The 21,085-nt window shown below is 39.3% G+C and overlaps 1 protein-coding gene across 2 annotated transcripts; it reads left to right on the forward strand.

Annotated features, from left to right (window-relative positions):
• Positions 1–691: 691 nt before the first annotated feature.
• On the forward strand, positions 692–20,528 carry LOC145499574 (unconventional myosin-VIIa-like). Of its 2 annotated transcripts, none has more exons than XM_081479100.1 (25): positions 692–1,013; positions 3,133–3,193; positions 3,314–3,427; positions 4,098–4,250; positions 4,620–4,807; positions 5,218–5,339; positions 5,821–5,963; positions 6,213–6,395; positions 6,728–6,812; positions 7,029–7,105; positions 7,793–7,978; positions 8,437–8,507; positions 8,764–8,842; positions 9,334–9,465; positions 9,668–9,803; positions 10,574–10,680; positions 12,030–12,167; positions 12,461–12,522; positions 12,932–13,112; positions 14,455–14,634; positions 15,172–15,333; positions 17,084–17,162; positions 17,507–17,632; positions 19,076–19,256; positions 19,869–20,528. In XM_081479100.1, exons 2-25 carry the CDS (start codon positions 3,176–3,178, stop codon positions 19,948–19,950), a joined length of 2,985 nt encoding a protein of 994 aa, XP_081335226.1. In that variant the 5' UTR covers positions 692–1,013; positions 3,133–3,175; the 3' UTR covers positions 19,951–20,528. The 2 variants fall into 2 exon arrangements, with proteins under 2 accessions (XP_081335226.1, XP_081335225.1); XM_081479099.1 differs by having other exon boundaries at positions 3,139–3,193.
• Positions 20,529–21,085: the final 557 nt, after the last annotated feature.

Genomic DNA, 21,085 nt, shown 5'->3' on the forward strand with positions numbered 1-21,085 from the left:
AGTCCCCAGGTTTACTCATTATAAAATGTCAACCCGAAGAATCGGAGGCTCTGGGAAGAATCATCAAGACAGTGTACTCAAAAGTGCTTTTAAATTTATCAGGTAGTGCCTAGCTCGTTCTCAAAACAAAACAAAACAAAACAAAACAAAAAATGAACTGTTGTGTTTTAATCACACTGATTCAAAAGGAACAGGTATTTGCTCTGAAAGAGATTTGCTTTGCATGTTTTTAACAATGGTCATAACTAAAATGTTTTTACTTAGCCAAGTATGTTGTTATATTTGAAAATTCATACAGGGTCAATATCAGTTTTTGATCCACGTCAGTCAGTTTTGTGAACTATTTGAGACAGGCTATTATTAGAATGGTCCTTTTAAAACGTGATGACATTTCGGTATTTTGGTATACACTGAGTGGCTGCAGTGTTTTAATATGGAATATTTCTGTGAAGTGCTCATACAAAAATAGTCTCTTACAGTATATTGACGTTTAGCTGAATGATAAGTTAAGTGCTTTATGTTAGTCAAAACACCTTATCGAAACTAATATCACCAATCAGTTTTTTACGTGAAAAGAGAGCTAAAAACTAAGTCGACATTCGGTTATAAGAAAGAAATAAAATGAATCTTTTTCCAGAATAAAAAAATTAAGGCAAAATAAAGTACTTTTCCACTGGGAGGTAATGAGCCATATAAAATATGTATGGAAGTTCAAAAGCGAGTAATTTATTCAAGGTTGACGTCCAGTGTTTTTCTGTCATCTTTTTCACACATTGTTTATTCCTGTTCAATCTTCTCACTGAAATGCAAATGAGAAAAACTGACAAATAATGACAACACGAGCGACGAAGCAACGTCAGGTAGTATTGTTCACAAAGTCAACTTTACATAACCTCACAGCACTGAAATGGCAGTCGAAAAGGTTGACTCAAAGTGTATTCCTGTGGTCTTAGGCGATAGCTGCAATGCATTTTGAGCACAAAAGCTGAGACGGGAACCAGAGAAAATTACAGGTAGGGTGAGCCACTTATGTATTTATGTTCAGCTGACACACTGTACAAATTCAACCCTGCAAGGGTAATCTCTCAGATGGTTTTTAAGTTTTATAAGCCAAGCGATAAACGAGATTCATATTTTCTTGCATTCGGCCGAATATTATTTTGCCAATCATTATAAATTACCATTCTTTTGCACGAGACAACAATAATTATGATTTTAGGTGTTGGTAACCGGTTTCCAGAATCGTCGAGACCGAGCGGCAAATAATTTCTTCGACGACATAACTCGAAGGGCCGAAAATTTAGAAGCAAGCGTTTTTGGTTGCTTTTTGTCGCATAAATTTGAACATAACTTTCTGCAGTGCCGGCTCTTCAGTGCGAAACATAACTCTAGTGTACCCGGCGCGAGTTATGAACTGAAGTTAATTTAGCATCTTTCTGTGTATAACTACTTGTTCCTAAAGTTTTTAGGTCTTTGATACTGTACGACATAACTTTTCTCTCGCACTCAGAGTTCTATTTGCATGCATTGTTTTATCGAGAAATACCTGTATAGAAAAAATAGGTTTGATATGTATTATGCGCGGCTTAGGGCAAACCGCAGAAAAATTAATATTTATATTGAGCGAAATGTTATTTTAAAACATCCTCTTTAGACTTGATTTTAAAGGAAAGGGCGCATTGTTTTCGGGCCATTTTTTTTTCACTTTCAGTGTTTGAGAATGAAATCTGGTGGTGTGGTATGAAGGCAACAGAAATCAAACTTTTTCGTCTTAGCTTCTTGTTCCTACGAACACATACACGGTTGATTCTCCACTAATTATATTTATTCGGTCGTTCATTAACGTCATAATTGGTAAATTGATTGACCGCTGTGAGCAGAGAAGCGATTGAAGAAATATCGCGAACAAATGAACGTGGGAAAATATGGATGCATGCATAAATAGACGGACAGAGGGAATGAGGAAGGTCGAAACAGTTTCTAGAATCCAATGTCTGATGACGAATGACTTTGTAACTAGCTTGATAGGAAATAGCTTCTGATGGTAGTTATGAATAAAGCATCCTTGCTGTATGACTGACTGGCTGACCGACTGACTAACCGAATGACTGATTGTCTGTCTTACTGATGACTGACTGACTGGCTGACTGACTGACCGACAGACTGACTAGCTGACTGACTGACTGACTGACTGACTGACTGACTTAAAGACTGCCTGACTGCCTGAGTGACTGACTGACTGACTGAACGACGGACTGACTGGCCAGCTAACTAATCAACTGACTGACCAGCTGCTGACTGAGTGAGACAAACGATTGACCGATCGACCGATCGACTGCCTGATCAGATTAACTAGTTGACCGACCAGCTAGCAGGCCAGTCACTCAGTATATAGGTCTCTCGGGCAGCCGGCCGGTAAATCGATCTGCAAAATTAGCCTGACAAGGCTTAGATTAGGATGTCGTGCATTACGAATACAAACTGGCAAATATGAAAATAGAGGAGCATTAATCCCAGTAGAAGAGAACATGTTTAGTATGGATGCAAAGAAAATTGCATAGAACATGAACAGCATTTCTTGATGTATTGTCGGGGGTATACCACATTAAGCCCTGAGCTGCACTAACATATTTCAAACGCTGATACCCATTACCCCAGTTTAAGTGATAACGAGAAGACGAAGTATTTACTTACGGACCAGAAAACACAGTTACATCTAAAATTATAGGAAAATATATCCATTCAATGTTTCAATAAAGGAAAGAGATTCTTGGTTCACAAATGTAATAAGCGCTATGAATTTTTCTAATTAATTGTATACGGATATGGTAAATGTTATTTTGTATTTTTGTTCGTTAATGTTCAAACCTTTGTTATATTTAGACCAATACCTCCCTTTGAAGGTATTGGTCATTCAGTCGGTCAGTCGGTCAGTCGGTCAGTCGGTCAGTCAGAAACAGTGGAAAGGGAAATTTGGATTAAGTTTTGAGGGCTGTTCCTTTTCTCAGAAAACTCTGACCAGATATTCATTTCTTCCGATCCTCACTCCAAATCTCCAATCGGTTTTACTAGTCACCTAAACAGTAGATAAGGTTGTCAATGTGATTTTTTTTCGACTTATCTAACGGCAAGTCTTAGTCTACAGACAACGACATCATCAAAGATTATCGTCAACATGGCCTTCTTTACAAAGGTTTGTGATAAAATTGTTTTGTTTAATTTTTTCCCCAGCTTTCAGTTTTAACGTCATATCGGTTTCAGCGGTTTAAGGCCCAGTAATTACTGTTACCTCGGTGTCATTTAATTTGTACAGGGAGACCATGTGTGGATTTCTTTAAAAGACGTGAAGGACTTTGATGTTCCTATTGGTGCGGTGGTGAAATCAGTTGATGGACTGGGCATGCTTCTCACAGATGATCAAGGACAGGTGCGTCATAAGTTCCCGGATGATCATTACTACAACAAATGCTCGAATTTGATTTGTTATCATGAGCAGGCCCTGTTTAAAAATTTATTCGACGTGCAGTTTAAGCGTCGTTCCATTGTTTTTGGACAATACCCTATCGGACAGGTTCCCTCACTCATGGATCTCAACTAATTTTATGCACCAAAGCGTCCGTTGAACTGGCATATTCGTACAGACCGGCATATTCGTATTCTCGGTATAGGACTGGAACTAGCTTGCAACCGAGGCTAATGCGGGGAGTCTTTTCAAATGCAAATGACATTAATCTCTTTGTAATGATATTCCTCGCATTAGCGTCCAGTGCAAGCTAGTCCCAGTCCAATACCGAGAATACGAATATGGCCTATCATGTCATGGCTGTGGTTATTAATTGGTAAAATGACTTCGTGCCGTTTATTTGGGTCTGTAATTACACTCTACGATTATAAACCGTCGGTAGTCGTACCGTGAGATCCAGTACCTCTGTGATTAAACAAATATATCACACTCCCACCTCACCGTTGGCCAATTTCGTAAATCTGGCGGTCATATGATTACAGTCTAAATTTGATCTCACGCACTTAGTCCCAATGCCATTAAATAGCAGGTAATGAAAACTGAACGAACCTCTCTCTTCCTTAAACCTCTCCAGGAACGTTTTCTGGGTGGATCTTCTCTTGGCGATGTTCAGTCGATGCATCCCAGCTGTATTTCTGGAGTTGATGACATGATTCAACTTGGGGAACTCAGTGAAGCTGGAATATTGAGAAATCTGCTAATCAGATATTACAGCCACAAAATCTACGTAAGTCTGAATGAAAAGAAAGATACTAGACTACCTAATAGTAGGTTCTTTTTGTAGTTCTGAAGCGACCAAGAGATTGTAAGAAATGATAGGAGAGGTCCAGTGGTGCATCCGGGGATGGGATCAATTTATCGGGGGTGGGACGCAATTTATCATCAATAAGAGGAGAGACGCATAAAAAACTGACGTCAATTTGTTAAATCTAAAACAGATAATATAGGTCACACTACGTTTTTGCACAGTTTGTTTACATTATCTTTCCAATGATTCGCTTAGTGTACTACTTTTACTTTTACTTCAATTTCTGCACTACTTTTACACTTCCTATGACGTTGATGATATTTTTCGTTTTTCTGTCTACATTTACAGACACATATAGGTATGGTGCTGGTAGCAGTAAACCCTTATGAGTTGTATCCAATCTACGGTACAGAGCACATAGACAAGTACAGTCAACAAACAGATATGACCCTGCTACCTCCACATATATTCTCGACAGCACAGTATGCGTTCACTTCTATGAAAAGACGACTCCAAAACCAGAGTATTATAATCAGGTACAATGTCAAGAGCTTCTGAAAACAAGTAATGATCCTCTCTGATTTACACAGAGCAGTTTTCATTAGACTGTTGAAAGTAATCCGCTTTTGCTTTGGTTGTGCATTAGTACCCCGCGCTATCGGCTTAAAAGCTGGCTCCATCTTGGGAAGGTACTTAACTCCCCCAGTGCCTTTCTATTCCCAGGTGTATAATCGGGTATCAGCGAGTTAAATGTTGAGAGTAATCCTGCGATAAACTAGTCATTCCATCCAGAGGGGAGTTGAAGTACTCCTAAATGCCTCATGCCACGAAAACTTGCAGAAATAAGCGTCTGCCCAACGGGCTACCAGGCTCGAACGCAGATCTAACCTTTTACGCAATTTCATTACTGTCAAGTTTAGTTATTTTCGTGTATGGTTTCTTTAAGTGGTGAAAGTGGCGCAGGAAAAACCGAATCTACCAAGCTGATTTTGCGATATCTGACAGCAGTAGGCGGGCAGCACACCACACTGGATCAACGGATTCTGGACGCAAATCCAATTTTAGAAGGTATTGAAATACCTCATAAAACGTAGTTTACGGAAAATACCCCATAGATTTAAAGACCACTGAAGAACCTTTTTCGACTCGTTGGTCTTCAACACAAATTAAACTCTTTAGCTGAATATTTGTGTCGTTACTTTAGCGTATAAGCTTCAGTAAAATGGTTTTACCTGTTTCTTTTTCTTTTCTTTTTCGCCCCTGGGGTCGATATAGTTTAGTTTGGGATCGGACGACGTAAAACATGCTTCGGCTAAAAAGAGCAAACATGTTACTCTTTCGGCCCCTCGTGATCGTGTATAGCTCACGTTGAAAAATTAATCGTCACTAGATCACGTGACTGCTATTGCGCTTGATATTGGGTTTTTTGGGCCCCTTGTGTTTTGATTGGCTAACAAACACTTTTAGGTAAGATGATTAGCACGTCAGTGACAACTTTGGGTATAGTTTTAAGAAACTCACTTTATGGTTTATTTTTGTTGTTTTGCAGCCTTTGGCAATGCAAAGACCGTAAGAAATGACAATTCCAGTCGATTTGGGAAATACATCAACATCTACTTTAACAGACATGCCATTATTGAAGGAGCTAGAATTGAGCAGTACCTCTTGGAGAAGTCAAGAATTGTGTACCAGGTACATTGAACACTGAACTGCTACGCAATACAAACTCGGTTGATGTTAAAATTTATACCTTTGCAGTAGCGCTGACACAAACGGCATAAGAAGATGGGTGAGTAATCTATGTTGAACTAAGATAGACGCGATTATAGGTTTAAAAGTGCGTTAAGAAAGATCTAACTGTTTAGAAAACGTGTTACGTGTAAAAAAAATAACAGATTTTACTTGTGATATCATTTGATTTGCTTTTTTCCTTCTATTTAGATGCCTGAAGAACGTAACTATCACATATTTTATCGTTTGCTCGCCGGGCTGACAGACAAGGACAAGAGTAGCCTCCATCTCACGGAGGCAAAAGATTATCACTACCTCTCCCAAGGGAACTGTTATGTTTGCGAGGGAATGGACGATAAAGAAGCGTTCGCTAACATTCTAAGAGCAATGAAGGTGAAATGATTAGCCTTTTTTAATGACCATAAAAATTTTAAGTCGTCGTGAAATCAGTTCTTTAATAAAATTGGCTGAAAGTAGCTTATGTGTATACATCGAGTCTGATCGGTTTGGACAAAAGTGAACAAGTACTCTAAAAAGACTAGAGCTTTTTCATGTTATTTTGGTTAGGTGTACTTGAGACATAATATTCTTGTCTTGTCTTGACAATCGGCGGATAATCTTCCCGGCAACAATCGACGCAGTTCAGTAAAATGCTTCCCCCATGCTTTGAGAGGTTTTCCCGAGGCTTTTGAAAAGTAAATTTATTTATATCGGTTTTTGTTCAGGTGTTGATGTTTTCTGAAGAGGATTGCTGGATTATTTTTACTCTCTTGGCAGCCATCCTTCACCTCGGCAATTTGCGCTTTCAAGGTGAGATCGGACTGCCACCGAATAACATTGATACACATTCGAACTTATTATCCGTATAGTTCTTGTAAACACCTCTTCTGATCGTTTGTAAGCGAGTCCCACGAAGATAGAGTAATAAGATGCATCCCAGGTGATGCGAGATTACCGGTTGTAAATAACATCTTCTGAAAATTTTAATTCGTTTACTGTTTGCCTGAATTGTCATTCAACCTACAGCTTTGATTCAGGACAACATGGAGGCCTGTGCGATTTTAAATAATGACACAGTTGACTCAATAGCGCATTTATTACAGGTTGGTTTTAATTTAACTCTTGCCAATTTCGTACAAAAATGGCTGCATGTAATTCATTTTAGAGTTTTAATACGAAATGGAGCATATAGATTGTGAAGATAAAGAAACGAAATATACGGTGCGGAGGGCCGCTGGATTTCATTGGCCTTCTGATCCCAGGCCTCAAGTCCACTCGACACTTCCGTAAACACCACGCATGCACGCACACATGCACGCACGCACGCACGCATGCACGCACGCACGCACGTATGCAAGCAATCTAGCAACTATCGAAAGAACAGCACGCCTTCCCAAGCATTTCACGCGCGCTACGTTATTAACGCAGGGCGATAGCTTCTATAGCCCATCATAAAGGGTGAACATATAAGTTGTATGAAAATGCAAGATTACCAAATCAATTATAAAACTTCGAGTAGTCCTTCTTTCGCTTAGTCCGTCGTGCGTGACGTGAAAGAAAACCGCGTGAGAAAAATGGCCGCGCGAAATCCTGGGGGCGAGAAGCGCTCCAGGATTTCTCGCGGTTCTCCATCTCGCCACGCACAACGGACAAAGTGAAAGAGTGACTACTTGTAGTTTAGTCAATTGCAAAATACTTTAATAAGTGATGTGGTCATGGAGCTTTAAAGAGACGTCTTTTCTGTATGAAATACTAAACAAAACATTTCATTTATTTCATAACCGCCACAGATTCCTTCTGAAAGGATTCACGAAGCGTTCACAAGCAAGTCGACTTATGCCTCTGGCGAGTTGATCTACTCTCCTATCGCAGAGGAAAGCGCAAGACACATCAGGGATGCATTTGTTAAAGGAATTTATGGAAGACTCTTCATCTGGATTGTCAGCAAAATTAACTTGTCTATAAGTAAACCTGCGGTGAGTACGTAGTTATAGTTGCCGGTGTACATCCGCCCCCTCCCCTCAAAGAAAGAAAAAGTATGGAAACAAGGAAGTAAGGCTCACCTGATTTCAACGACCTTATGGAGCAACCCTCTTTTCTGGTACTATAAGGAAAGCCTAGTTATTTGAACAGAATGTCCCGTTATAAGTTGATTTATACAAATCAACGAAGATGATTACATGTATAAACATAAACATTTCCAGTTTACCATGATGAGATTTTTATCTCAGTACTTTCAGTAGCTTGATTCAGCACAAATCCAATTAAAGTGCACATAATTATTAAGTCACCATTCCTCTCCGTTACATTCCATTTAGTCAAGTTAACAAATCGAATGTGGTTTAGCGTGGTCTGACTTTGAACAGCCTGGGTACGTCGAGAGTATGAGGTCTCTAATTAGCTTGTAATGTAATACAGCATTTCTTCATCAAAGGTTGACTCAGAGGGTTGCGTTTCCCTTGGTGTTCTGGATATTTTTGGCTTTGAAAACTTTGACATTAACAGGTAAGAAATTAAGTGAAATGCAAAGACTTGCTATCATAATTGCAGCGATAAAGCCCCAGCTGGGCATAAACCCATCAAGTGCACGCATGAATGAACTTCAATTTGATGACTTACTTGAAGGAAAATGTACTTAAGCATTTCTCTAAACATAACATTTCTAGCCCACTTTCTGTAAGCAGCGTGTTAATATTTGAATTATCTTTTTAGTTCGATCTCAAGCAAGTACTAACTTCTCTCCCTTGTTTTTTCTTCTTAGTTTTGAACAGCTGTGCATCAACTATGCAAACGAGAAACTCCACAGTTTCTTTGCTGATCACGTGTTTAAGATGGAACAGGTTAGTGAGAAAGACTGGAACCGATTAGCAAACACAAAATTTGAGAGCATGAGAAACCCTCGGTCTACATGAATCCCAATGTTTTCTTTCATCCACGATAACTATGTGGTGATAGTGGAATGAATGATTTTTTTTTTGCCTACGTAACACAGATGAGTTCGAAACTCATTTAAAAGTGACTTTGCAAAATACAAAATTAAAAGAAAGGTGGAAAAAATAATTAACTGAACTATATATAAAATCTATTGAAAAAAACTTAAAATTAAATACTAGGTAACAAAAAAACGTAACGTGTCCACCAACCGATTGGTAAGAACCTTTTGGCAGCTGGAGAAAGGCTGATCACAGAATAAAATATCTTAGGCTAAGCAATCTCAACTTCAGTCATGGACTATTTAATGTTTCAAATTATTCTACAATGTAGAATCAGCAAACTGTAAATCAACAAACATTGCAGGGTTGTTTTACCAGTTCTTTTCATTGTGGTCTAGGCTGAATATAGTCGCGAGGGCCTGGATTGGAGCCCTGTCGCTTTTGTTGACAACCAAGAAGTTGTAGACACTTTAGCAAAAAAACCAATGAACTGCTTCGCCCTGATGGACGAGGAGAGCAGATTTCCTCAGGTAAACAGTAAAGAAAATTAAAGTAGTCAGTGACTTAAAGAAAAGATTAATTTTTTTCTGAAAGTTGAAATGCATGAAAATCCTTAAATCTTTTCCCGTTCCTGTCCCCTTCCGCCCCTCCCCTTCCTTCCTTGTAACATGCTTTTTTCATACTTTCGTCTTTCAACAGCAATTAATTATTTTCCACGGTTTTTAACTTCAGGGAAGCGACGAATCGTTTTTGCAGAAAATTAACTCCCAGCACGGTAGCAGCAGTTGTTTTGTGAAGTCCAAATCACTTTCCAGGGCATCGTTTGGAGTGGTGCATTTTGCAGGAACAATTGAGTACGATGTCAGAGGTAATTAAATTGTGACAAAATTCCCGTTGGTTGAAGCTCCGGGTTTGCGCAGGTTCAGTAGCGTGTTAGTTTCTTGCACTCAGAACCCGTGTTCCCTTGACCTTTCGGTCGAGAAAAGAGTTGCTAATGTGGCAAAACCTCAACCAAGCACGTATCCAGGGTCTCTCGTCTTCCTGCTCGAGGAGGCGGGTAAGAGGAGCGGGTAAAAGAGACCCTGGGAACTCAATTCCACAATTTGAAAGAAATACAAATGACTGAACACAGTGCAGATAGTTTTTGAACACCATTAAAATATTCCTACGATAGTTGTATGGTATTTTTATGACTTATATCACGGAATCAGTCATGTGAGTCTTCCATTATTCTCAAGCTGCCAGTTTTCCTGTTCCAGGAGACCGGTTTGGGAGTAGCAGTGGGAAGAGGAGTTCGAGGAGTTCGAGGAGTGCCCTAAATTGTCACCTCAGCTATTAACCTTTGACTTATTTTCACTCGCCCCTTTTTCCGGCACTCTTGAACTTATCAAAGGGCTGAAACAGGCTGTTTTTCTTATTTATACTCGACTTTCAAAGTTTTCAGCACTTACTGAAATAGAAAGATGGAAGCTAGTAGTCAGGGCCCTATGTTCCAGAGGGAATGACGAGGAATAAAAGGAAGAAGACTGGAAACTGGAAACGTTCAAGTACCCTAGCGTAGAATGTTTTGGGAAAATGCTTTTTTCTTTTCTCTGATGCCAATCTACGATTTTCTTTGTACTAACTGTCTGCATTAAGGAATACTCAACAAGAATAGAGACACTTTCAGCGCCGACCTCGTGGGATTAGTCTGCGAAAGTAACATGGAGTTTCTTTTTAATTTGTTTGCTAAGGAGATGTCCATGGTAAGTTGAGAGGGTATTTACGTAATTAAACGTCTTTAACATACACACCTCCATCACAACGTGTTAACCTCCTACATACTTTAAGAGCCATTTAATTTGCGCGGTTGCGCCCATACCAAAAAATTATAAGCGTGGTTCAGATGCTTCGTTTTTCTCTAAAGTGCGAAATTGTTGCTGTTAATTCCGGGGGAGAAAAAGCTTCCTGGCTCCTCACTCGTCAGCAATTCTCCAAAACTATAAAGCAAGACACACTTTTGCCATTTGCAAGACGATCAAGTTCAATAAAAGTGGTGTAACAAATGTTCAAGTTTTTCGATGGGTTGGGTCGGGCTATTAGGGAAAATATTTCGCTCTGAGCCAGTATCATTCCACGTACGTGTGTCACTGAGAATCGATCCACCTACTATGACCGCGAGCCTTTCTTCGACTGACGAATATTTCGAACCCCAAGCCCAAATTCCCCGGGAAACTTAAGTATATATTTAACAAATAAAGAAGCCTTAGCCGCAGTCGCAGGCGAGTGTTTTCCACATTTCTCGAGAGTTTTCAAATGTCCGGAGTGCTTTATCACAATGTAATACACGGCTCAGGCTTTTTCATTTGCCTTATGACATAGAGGTAATGTGGCGAAATACAATAAAATACCATTTTTCTATGATGTGAAGTTTATATGAAATAATTCATATATGAACTGCGGTTGTAGATGAAAGTGAAGAATGATCATCGCAGTTAATTTTCCAATTTAAGCGATTGGAAAGAAGAAGCCTGAAAAAATCAGGGCTTCAACGGGATTCGAACCCGTGACCTCCGCGATACCGGTGCGATGCTCTACCAACTGAGCTATGAAGCCACACATTGGGAGCGAGGTCAATTAACTGAGTTCAAATCTTCCCGTGAGGAGTGAAATGATGTGAAGTTTATATGAAATAATTCATATATGAACTGCGGTAGAGCATTCATATATGAACTGTTGGTAGAGCATCGCACCGGTATCGCGGAGGTCACGGGTTCGAATCCCGTTGAAGTCCTGAATTTTTCAGGCTTCTTCTTTCCAATTGCTTAAATTGGAAAATTAACTGCGATGATCATTCTTCACTTTCACCTTTTTTGTATGTTTTGTACTCTGATAAAACATGGGTTTTTGACCAATCAGAGCCCGCGCAGGGTCCTATCTATATTATAATGTAAGTTGATGTGGCCCATTTTCTAAGTGAGGTAGGATTAAGTTTCTTCATGATGTGTCTTCTGGGTTTCGTCTGGGTTTCGACCAATAATACTTCTATATTCCCTCTCTTTCCAGTTGTGTAAAGTGCTTGTAGCATTGTTCAAAGTTTCACATCTGTACACAGGGTGAAGAAACAAGGAAAAGGTCACCAACACTGAGTGCGCAGTTTAGAAGATCTTTAGATGTGTTGATGAAGATGTTACTGAGCTGTGAGCCGTCTTTTGTTCGTTGCATTAAGCCCAATGATCTGAAAAAACCCATGGTAAGTCATCGAGTCTTGTTATTCTTGTAAATGCTTCTTTCCCTCGCGAAAAAATGTCACTTATATCGTGTCCATTGACTAAAATCCAATGCATTACTCCTGATAAAGCTACCAAGCAAATAAAACCTCGGTAAAGAAGGTTTTGCTTTTGTGATAGCCTGGGAGGGAGAAGATTTTTTTTTTTATTAGAAAACAATTTACTATAATGCTACACTACATCAGATTCTATCGACACCCAAAGAAAAAAGGAGGCCGGTATGTTTATCACGTATTTTATTTTTCTTTTCACGCAGATGTTTGATCGTCACTTGTGTTGGCAACAGCTCAAATACTCGGGGATGTTGGAAACAGTAAAGTACGGTTTTATTATTTTTGACTTTTTAAACGGTGACAAGTGAAACAAAAGCTATATTTACTTTGATTTCGATCAGCAAATAAGAATGTTAAAGGTTTTGCCGTAGGTAGTCTTAATTATTCTGGGACTTACGTTGCATGGTAGTGCGTGAACACTGGGACGAGTTTGCAAACTGCTGGTTCCAGACTTCGCCCGTCCAAAGATCCAAAATGGCGGGTTCACCTTCGACTTCGCTTTCTCCAGTATCACGGCCTTCATCAAGACAATCGAGGCCAAAGTCCAGGTAAATTTGCTTCAGATACGAGCGTCGTAGCAGCACGGGGACCTCTGTAAATAATGCAAGTGTCCTTGAAGCTCTTTAAGTTAGAAAATGGCATGTTTGACAAGGAATTCTTTCTTGTAATTACAGGATTCGTAAAGCTGGCTTTGCAATTCGTTACACTTTTGACGAATTCGTGAACAGATATCATGTCATCATGAAGGACTTAAAGTTGCCACGTGATATTCCACGAGAAATGACAGAGGCGTTAGCAAAAGCACTCCTCAATGATGTGGAATGGACCATCGGTCACAGAATGATATTCTTAAAGGTAGATAGATCATTTTCAATGGCTGACCAGCACGTAATAATGACTGGTTCTAAACGCTAGAGAACCATATATATGGCACAAAGTTTCCTTCCTCAAAGTCTCATGAAAAGCAATCTAAAGTAAGATAAAGTGGAGGTTTTTGTATACTCTGAAGTGAACTTCAGTAATTTTAGTACCATAATAGGAATGTATCAACACAAAATGTATAAGTGCATAGCATTTCCATTTCAAAAATCCAGGAAGGGCTAGGCCCTAAACGTACGTCGTCCAGTTTACGCCATTTGACACTTTCAATGGCTTCTTCAGTCGTATATTTTATAATTTAGTATATCGTCGCAGTGTCATATAAGTTTTACATGTAGTTTTGAGCTCATTTGATTACTTTGCACATTGATCGTCTGCAATCTACATAATGTAAACTCAAACCATGACTGTCGTGAAAAAGGGCAAAATTCTGAATGATTGCGCGTAAAAACTTAAGCAGTTGTTAACACAGACGGAAATTTGGTGTCCTAAGATATCAAAGCACGTTCTAAGCTAATGAACTTAATGACAAAATGACTTATAATGAACATATTTTACGAGGTAAAACAGAACTTTAGATGTTTGTTTTTTCAGAAGGCACTTAAACTTTTAAAGTTAGCAATGATAAGATCTTAAATATGTCGCCTTAGAATAAGAAACCATGTGAGTTTTTGGGAATACCGTAAACCGCTTATAAGCCCTTCGGCTTAATTTTCCCCAATTATAGGCCCGTCTACTTGTAAACAAAATAGTATATTACTTCCCATTACAAGCCACCCCGGATGTAAGACCCCCTACAATGCAATTTCATGACGAAAATCGTATTTCCATCAACAGTGCTGTAGTTAAATTTGATACGGTTTTTTTATTCTGCTTATAAGCCACTCCGGATATAGGCCCCTCCGTTTATAAGCCCATCTAATACCCCTTACGAAGTTTTATAAGCCCAGGGGCCGTTTCTCGAAAGCCCCGGAAACTTTTCGGGCTCGTAAAGCCATAGCAAAATCTCGAACCTTACGATTGCAGAGCTGTTTATTCACATATTCTTAATATGAAGAGAAGTTCCCTTCATACAAGAAGTTTCTGGCGTATACACTTCTCCGTTTTTAGATACAGATGGACTAAAAATGGCTTTACGGGCCCGAAAAGTTTCCGGGACTTTCGAGAAACGGACCCCAGGGCCTATAATATAAGCGGCAGCTAACGGTATGGAACTGTTGATTCGCCGCACAGTCGATGGAGTAGCACAATGTTGTGTGATATTTTCAAAACTAAATTTTAAATCATTTGTTGACATGTTTTCCTTTTGATACATCAGGATCACCATGGAGACATACTTGAACAGGCCCGCGATGGTCTACTCACCAATGCAGTGGTTGTACTTCAAAGGGCCATGAAGAAGTTCTTACGTCAGAGGAAACGTCATAAACAGACAAGCGCAGCTGTGTTGATTCAGAAGACTTGGAGAGGATACCAAGAAAAGAGAGCCTACCAGAAGGTTGGTGATAAAATGTTTTAACATTACGTGGAAAGAAAACTGAAACCGCTTTAAAATAGCGTCGTTTACACTAGGATTTCATCTAAAATAAGAACCACTGGAGCCATTTGATTAAAAGGGATTTGCACTTTAGTTTTTATTGCCAAAATTCATTGCTGTGGAATTATTTTGACTCAGTTATCGAATGAGGAAATAAACACGCGTGCTGCTTCCAGACTTAACTAGCTTTTATTTAGCCAAAAAACTAAAGGATAAAAAACGACATAAAAACTGTCAAAAGATTTTATCAGGTTGCCAAAATATTTCCCAGTACCTTAACTTAGCACCTCGGTGGACGGCTGAGCAATATGTTATCGTATCTTGACAATGGTCATAGTCAGAACTCTCGACTTCTAGCTCTCGCCCACACCTTTGATGTCTTTGAAGCGACGAACATTCCAAAGTTATGGACCAAATGACAGGAGCTCATTGCTCCTGAACTGATAATTATAGTGTTAACTTAATGAAAATTGACTGGGCTCAACCATCCTCTCTTAGGTTCTTAAAGGTATCACTAGACTTCAGGCTATTATGAAGGCTCGCATTCTATCTTCCAAATTCAAACGCATGCGTGAAGAAAAGCAGAGAGCTGAGCAGGACAGACTGCGGAGACTGGAGAAAGAGAGGCAACAGAGAGAGAATGAAGCCAAACTCAAGAAGGTAGGCCAGTAAAAGTAAAATACCTTGTAATCTGATAGCAAATATCGTGGTCATGTCGAGATCTAGGTTGCAGTGTTTTGAAAACAAGGTTTCATGCGCCATTTAGTTCTTGTTTCTTAACTCGCCTATTAACACAGACTTCACATTTCATTTAAACATTCAGAAATTCTGTTGACGTTTTGAAGTATCTCAAAATCCCGGCAAGAATCTAAATTCGAAAAAAATAAATTCAAATGGCGCTGAAAAAGGAGGACAATCAAACCGACCACTAGGATATCCTAGTAAGTTACAGGTAACCTGGGAGTTACCATAAGGATCTTTGCCTATTAAAATGCATTCGACGAGTAAACAACTCCTGTCTGCATCTTCTAGTGTGCATTAGTTGACTAGAAAAAGGCATAGTGGTCCATTACTTATATCATGTTAAAATAAAGTTTACATATAACGTGCGCTCTGATTGGCTGAAACAGCGTGCTTTATCAGAAAACAGCACGGGTTGTTGACGGTAAGTTGGCTTTCAAATTTTTGCTTTGCAATTTTGACAAATTTGACCCAAATTAAACATTCCCTGTGACCCAGACAAACGCAATGGAAACGAGCTATTTGTCTGCAGCAAATACGGCTAACAGAGACCATTGTTAGCAACAGTAGTGTTAAAACTGTACTAACATAACAAGTTTTGTTAGATTCCCGCCGACAAAACACGTAGCGAAATAAACAAATTCTTAACGTAAACAGTGCTTCGATAAGATAGACATTATATTTGTTAGGAAGGCAGAAATTATACTTAAGAAGTAAAACAACGACAGAAAACGACAATTGAACTGGCTCTGTTTATGATGAGAAGCTTTATTTTTGTAAAAATGCTCAGTTGCTCAAACAACACTTACATGCAGTGTAGTAACGCTCGTTCTCCGTCATCTCAGCGAAGTGAACCGACGAGTGGTCAGTGCAAAGATTGTTCTGATATTCGCTTCTGTGCTCGGAGTAGGACCAGTGGGAGCCGTTTAGTCTTTCTAACTTTTACGCTAGTTCGGGCAATCTTGCTGCATGCGGCTACAAGTCGTAAATAACTGTAGCTCCCTTCAAATTCAACTCGGCATTTCGCATTTTCATCCGCAACCTTTGAGCTCCGCGTTTCGTAATGTCCACTGGAAAAGTGCACGTTTTCATTAGTCATAATATGGCCGGATTTCCTCTGGACTATGAACCTTTACCTGCCTTTAAATCCGTATTTATAAATTAACTTAAAAGCGAACTTTGAAGGCATCGTTCTTCTCTCGAAAGCCGCTCAAACTACTCGAAACTGAAAGCTTAGCTGAAGTCCAGATTGTGATTGGCAGCTGTCGCTTCGTTAGCCAATCAAATTATTTGAACAATTCTAACAAGGATTGTGATTGGCTTATTTCAGCGAGCTTTATTAGAGAACAGTGCATGGCTGACGCCACTTTTGCTCGTTTGGAAAATAAAGTTTGGTTTGAAAATTCAGCCGAATGCGTGGGGAAATTATCGGATTCTTTATCGTAAAAACAAATAAAGAAGCCTCGACTGTGCTCTGTTCTGTTGTAAAGCACTTAGGACGCGGTAGAGCACTCAAGAAGTAGGGAAAAACACTCGACTACGTCTCGTGTTTTCCCCTACACTTCTTTCGTGCTCCACCGCTTCCTGCGTGCTTTACAACAGAACAGAGCACAGTCGAGGATTCTTTATTTGTTAAATAGTAAATTCACTTGTTTTATTCTCAATCAAGGCGCAAGAAGATGCCGCAGCTCAAATTCAGGAGATGTTCAGTTTCATTGAAAAAGAAGAAGAAAAGTACTCTGAGAAAGGTTTGTGACACGTCTTACCTGAGGTTACTTTGGCCTGACACCTACAGTAATGTCATTCAGTTCCTTTTATGCCAGTACGAGGATTTCTTTTGACACACCGAGAGAATTTTTTTTCCCAGTGGAGGTTCTTCGAAATTGTCTGAACTCCCGTTTTGTTTACACTCACACCTAGGCTCAGTCTGCCCGCGATCCTCTCCACTGGGCGGAGAGGAAACTGAGCCGAGCTTAGACCTCGTCATCAATAGTGCAAGATAGCAAGTAATTAAAGTTACTGTTAACTGAATTTGAATAGTTTCACCCAAGAGAAACGATTTTATTCTTGTTCCTTGATCTGTGCTCAACAGCAGAACAGTCGAGACCGTCACGTGGACGTATGCCATCACAAGAACCAAAACAAGATTTACCTCCATCAACCTTGGGGTCAAGCCTTGTGGATGGTATCAGAAGAATAGAGCAGTTCAACAGGCCAGGTTGGTATCCCTTACCCCTTCACAGTGTACACTACAAACGACGTCACACTCTAGCCCGAACTATGCTCCAAAACTTGTTCTTTTCCCCTTCTTTTCTCCTCCTAGTTTTCCCGTCCTCACCTTCCCTCCCCCCTTCCCCCCTTCTCTCCCTTGGAGGAACTCTCGAATCGTAGTCTGCACGTCCCTTGTTAGACGTCGTACTTAGAGAGAAGCTATTGTCCATTTTCTATTGGTAGAATTCTACTAGTATACTAATGCAAATCCTGCAATCTGATTGGCTGAGCTACTCGTATGCTATCAGCCATTAGAGGGCAGTGGCAATCGGTCGTCCACAAAATGCAACGTTTTTATCGTTTTTCCGAAGTTTTGTGAGAAAGTTTAGATGTAAATGGATAATTAAATCCCTGAGAAGACTAAAAGAAGGACATTAGCGGTTTCTTGAATTTAAAAACTTGAAATTTTTGAAAAAACGGGTGCGCGCGCGTAAACAACTGCAAATTTACCAAGAACGATTCAATACGTGCGATTTTGTTAAAGCGTAAAGTTTAATATCGCGTAGAAAAAATCATCAAAAACCATTATTTGCGTTTATTTCAGTTTGAATTCTACTAAACGGTCTCGATTTCTACTAAACGTTCTCGATTTCTATGGGGCGATAGTTGATGAGGCCGAAGGCCTCATCAACTATCACCTCATAGAAATCTCGAGCTCATAATCTAATTGTTGACTAACGATAGTCATGAAGTTCATATTAAGTAAGCCTGGTCAATGGCGACCCAGCGTTACTGATCTGATTTTGTACCTTAGGTTAGAGAGTCTTACTTGACGCTTTGCTAATTTAAAGCGCCGTTCACGGTTATAGTTTTACAGTTTTACAAATAATCTTTTGAGTGGCAAGGTTAACTGGTACAAAAAAGGTATTAATGCGATGATAAAGATTGGGGAGGTTCAAAAAGTTTCTTAAAAAAATTCAAAATTGTAAATTTTGAAGGATTTTACAACGATTGTAAATTTTAATACAGATTATTAACATTCGTAGCATCCCTATTTTAATTTTTTTTTTTATCTTTTTTTTTATTTGGAATGTTCTTTTAGTGTCCACAATATCTTGCTGAACACTCTGACACTTAAATAAAGTTCATCCATCCATCCATTCATTCATTCATTCATTCATTCATTCATTCATTCATTCATTCATTCATTCATTCTTAAGCCGTTCATGAAATGCTGATAACTTATAACACGAACCAACTTGCTAATTAATAAGTTTAACATAGCTGAGGGTTTGACATTTGGCAAGCCTCTTGGAAATAACATGGGATCCCTATCTTAACTTGCTCACGACTGCATCGTTAAGAGGTATTGACTGGAAATATTTATCTTCCACCTATTCCTGTGAATGAAAAAACGCGAAAAAAAAATTTCGTCGTTCTTTTCTTTCAGCTCTTTTGAGTTACAATTCTCCTGTGTTGAATGGATTTGGTCGAGTTACCCAGTCCCACTCGTCTGAACTTGCCCTAACATTGACAGCCCTCATCCTGGGACTAGCATGCCAACAAGGATCCACCAATGAGGATCAAGCAGCTTCATCACGTGATGGGCCTAACAATGAGTCAACATCGAGGTAAGCAAGTTAAACGTCAAGTGGCACGATTTGAAGTGTCAATCAAGACTGCCGGAAAAAAAAAAAAAATAAAGCACACTTTTTATCAGATTTTGATCAGTAGACAAGCAGAGAAAAAGCTTCCGGTTCACACTCAAATTAAATTTATTCCCAAAATTTTTTTCCAGCGGTACTATTTTCTTCCAGTGAATAGTGCTCATATTTACTCAGTTTTATAGAAGTTAAAGAACTTGGAAAATGACATAGATGCATGCAAGAGAAAAGGATCAAAAGAGAAGAGATACGTTTGCATTGCAAACTAATTAAGAAACATCAGCTTCCAATGGATGTAACGGACTCAAAACGAGAGCAAAGCGACGAATTTGCAAGAGAAGGAATGTTCCAAAAATAATCTTGAACACGAAATAACACAAATAAGCTGTTCTGGAAGTCGGTTATAGACTCCTTGCAGATGCTAGAAAAGTACGCTGACATGTTTGAAGGAATTAACCTTGGTGGGGGCCACAGAGTACATTTGAGGTGAACTTTAGTTGACCAGTCAGATTGCAGTCATTTCTGTGATGCCCATTGCTGCTTTTGCATCTAATTTTTTTGTTTGGGCTCTTTCTGCAGGGACCCAGAATTTGTATCCCCTCTGCGGTCTAAGCCTAAGGGACCACAAGGATCACTTCGGTGGCGCTCTGATCAATCATAACTACAAGAGGAATATTGTCACTGGGGCCAGCGAAAATGAGTCAGTCGATATTTTTTTCCTAGAGGAATAAAATCAAAACTGTTGGGAGTTAAACTTCAGAAGAGGAGAACAGTGAATATTAGAAAGACCCAACACATACATTCAGCTGAATAATAACTGGAGTCAAGAACAAACAGACAATAAAGTAGCATTTACAGAACTTAAAATAAAAGTGTGATGCTATTAGGGTTAGCATTAACACATGGCAAAGTAAGCTAAAACTAAGCTACAAAATGATCGTCGCGTCTGCAATTTATAGAATTAAATGACATGACATGAAAGTTATAACAACAACAACAAACAACTAACAGTACAATCATTTGTGTCTAGAGGTAACTAACACTTTGAAATTGGCCTAGTGGAATCAGGGTATTCTTTAGTATTTTCTCACATACAATTAATATTTTGCGCTATTTTCTCATAATTTAACAAGTTCAATAATTTAAGAGTGAACTATAAAAAGACAAAAAAAGCACGTGGATATAATTAAAAATTGTAAAGTAAACTTGCATTGTATCTTGTTGTAAAATATATTTTTTTTCTTCCACGATGTTGTGCCTTTTTTAAGTGGATCAATAAGAACAAAAACTTCAAGCACTGTCAAGCCAGTAGCATGCTCTTTTGCACAATAACAAACCATGAAGCTTTTGCTCCCCAGTTTAAAATTAGATTTCGTCACATGTTCACAGGATCTGTAGCCATTATTTGGGATTTCAAATATCTCATGGCGGTCGCTTTGTGAAAGATGTTCAAGCTGGATCTGCAAGAGCTTGGCATCAGAAGGGGAATTAGAGCAAAAGAACCCTGATTTTACAAAAATTTGGTTGTCCGACGTTTCGATGTGTCCAGCACATGTTCAAGGAAAGAGTGACTGTATTAAACCTCATTCGAAACCTGATGGGACGGCTGGGGCGCGATTGTACAGATTTTAGTCTGTAAAATGAAAACGAGAGAAGATTAGAGCTTACTGAAAAGCGTGACAGAAGGTCTGTTCGATACTTAGCGCGTGGTCAAACGATCCGGTACGCGCTTAAACTACGACTAGTCCCTCTTACCCTTGGTCCGTCGTCCGTGACGCGAAAGAAAACCACGGGAA

Source organism: Orbicella franksi, chromosome 10 (assembly GCF_964199315.1).
Source record: "Orbicella franksi chromosome 10, jaOrbFran1.1, whole genome shotgun sequence".
In the NCBI taxonomy this organism is placed as follows: Eukaryota; Metazoa; Cnidaria; class Anthozoa; order Scleractinia; family Merulinidae; genus Orbicella; species Orbicella franksi.

Excerpts from the sequence above, each read along its gene's own strand:
- LOC145499574 (XM_081479100.1), top strand. Across the intron at positions 7,979-8,436 it reads TGTCTATAAGTAAACCTGCG|GTTGACTCAGAGGGTTGCGT; the intron begins GTGAGTACGTAG and ends TCTTCATCAAAG. Across the intron at positions 12,168-12,460 it reads ATGATCTGAAAAAACCCATG|ATGTTTGATCGTCACTTGTG; the intron begins GTAAGTCATCGA and ends CTTTTCACGCAG.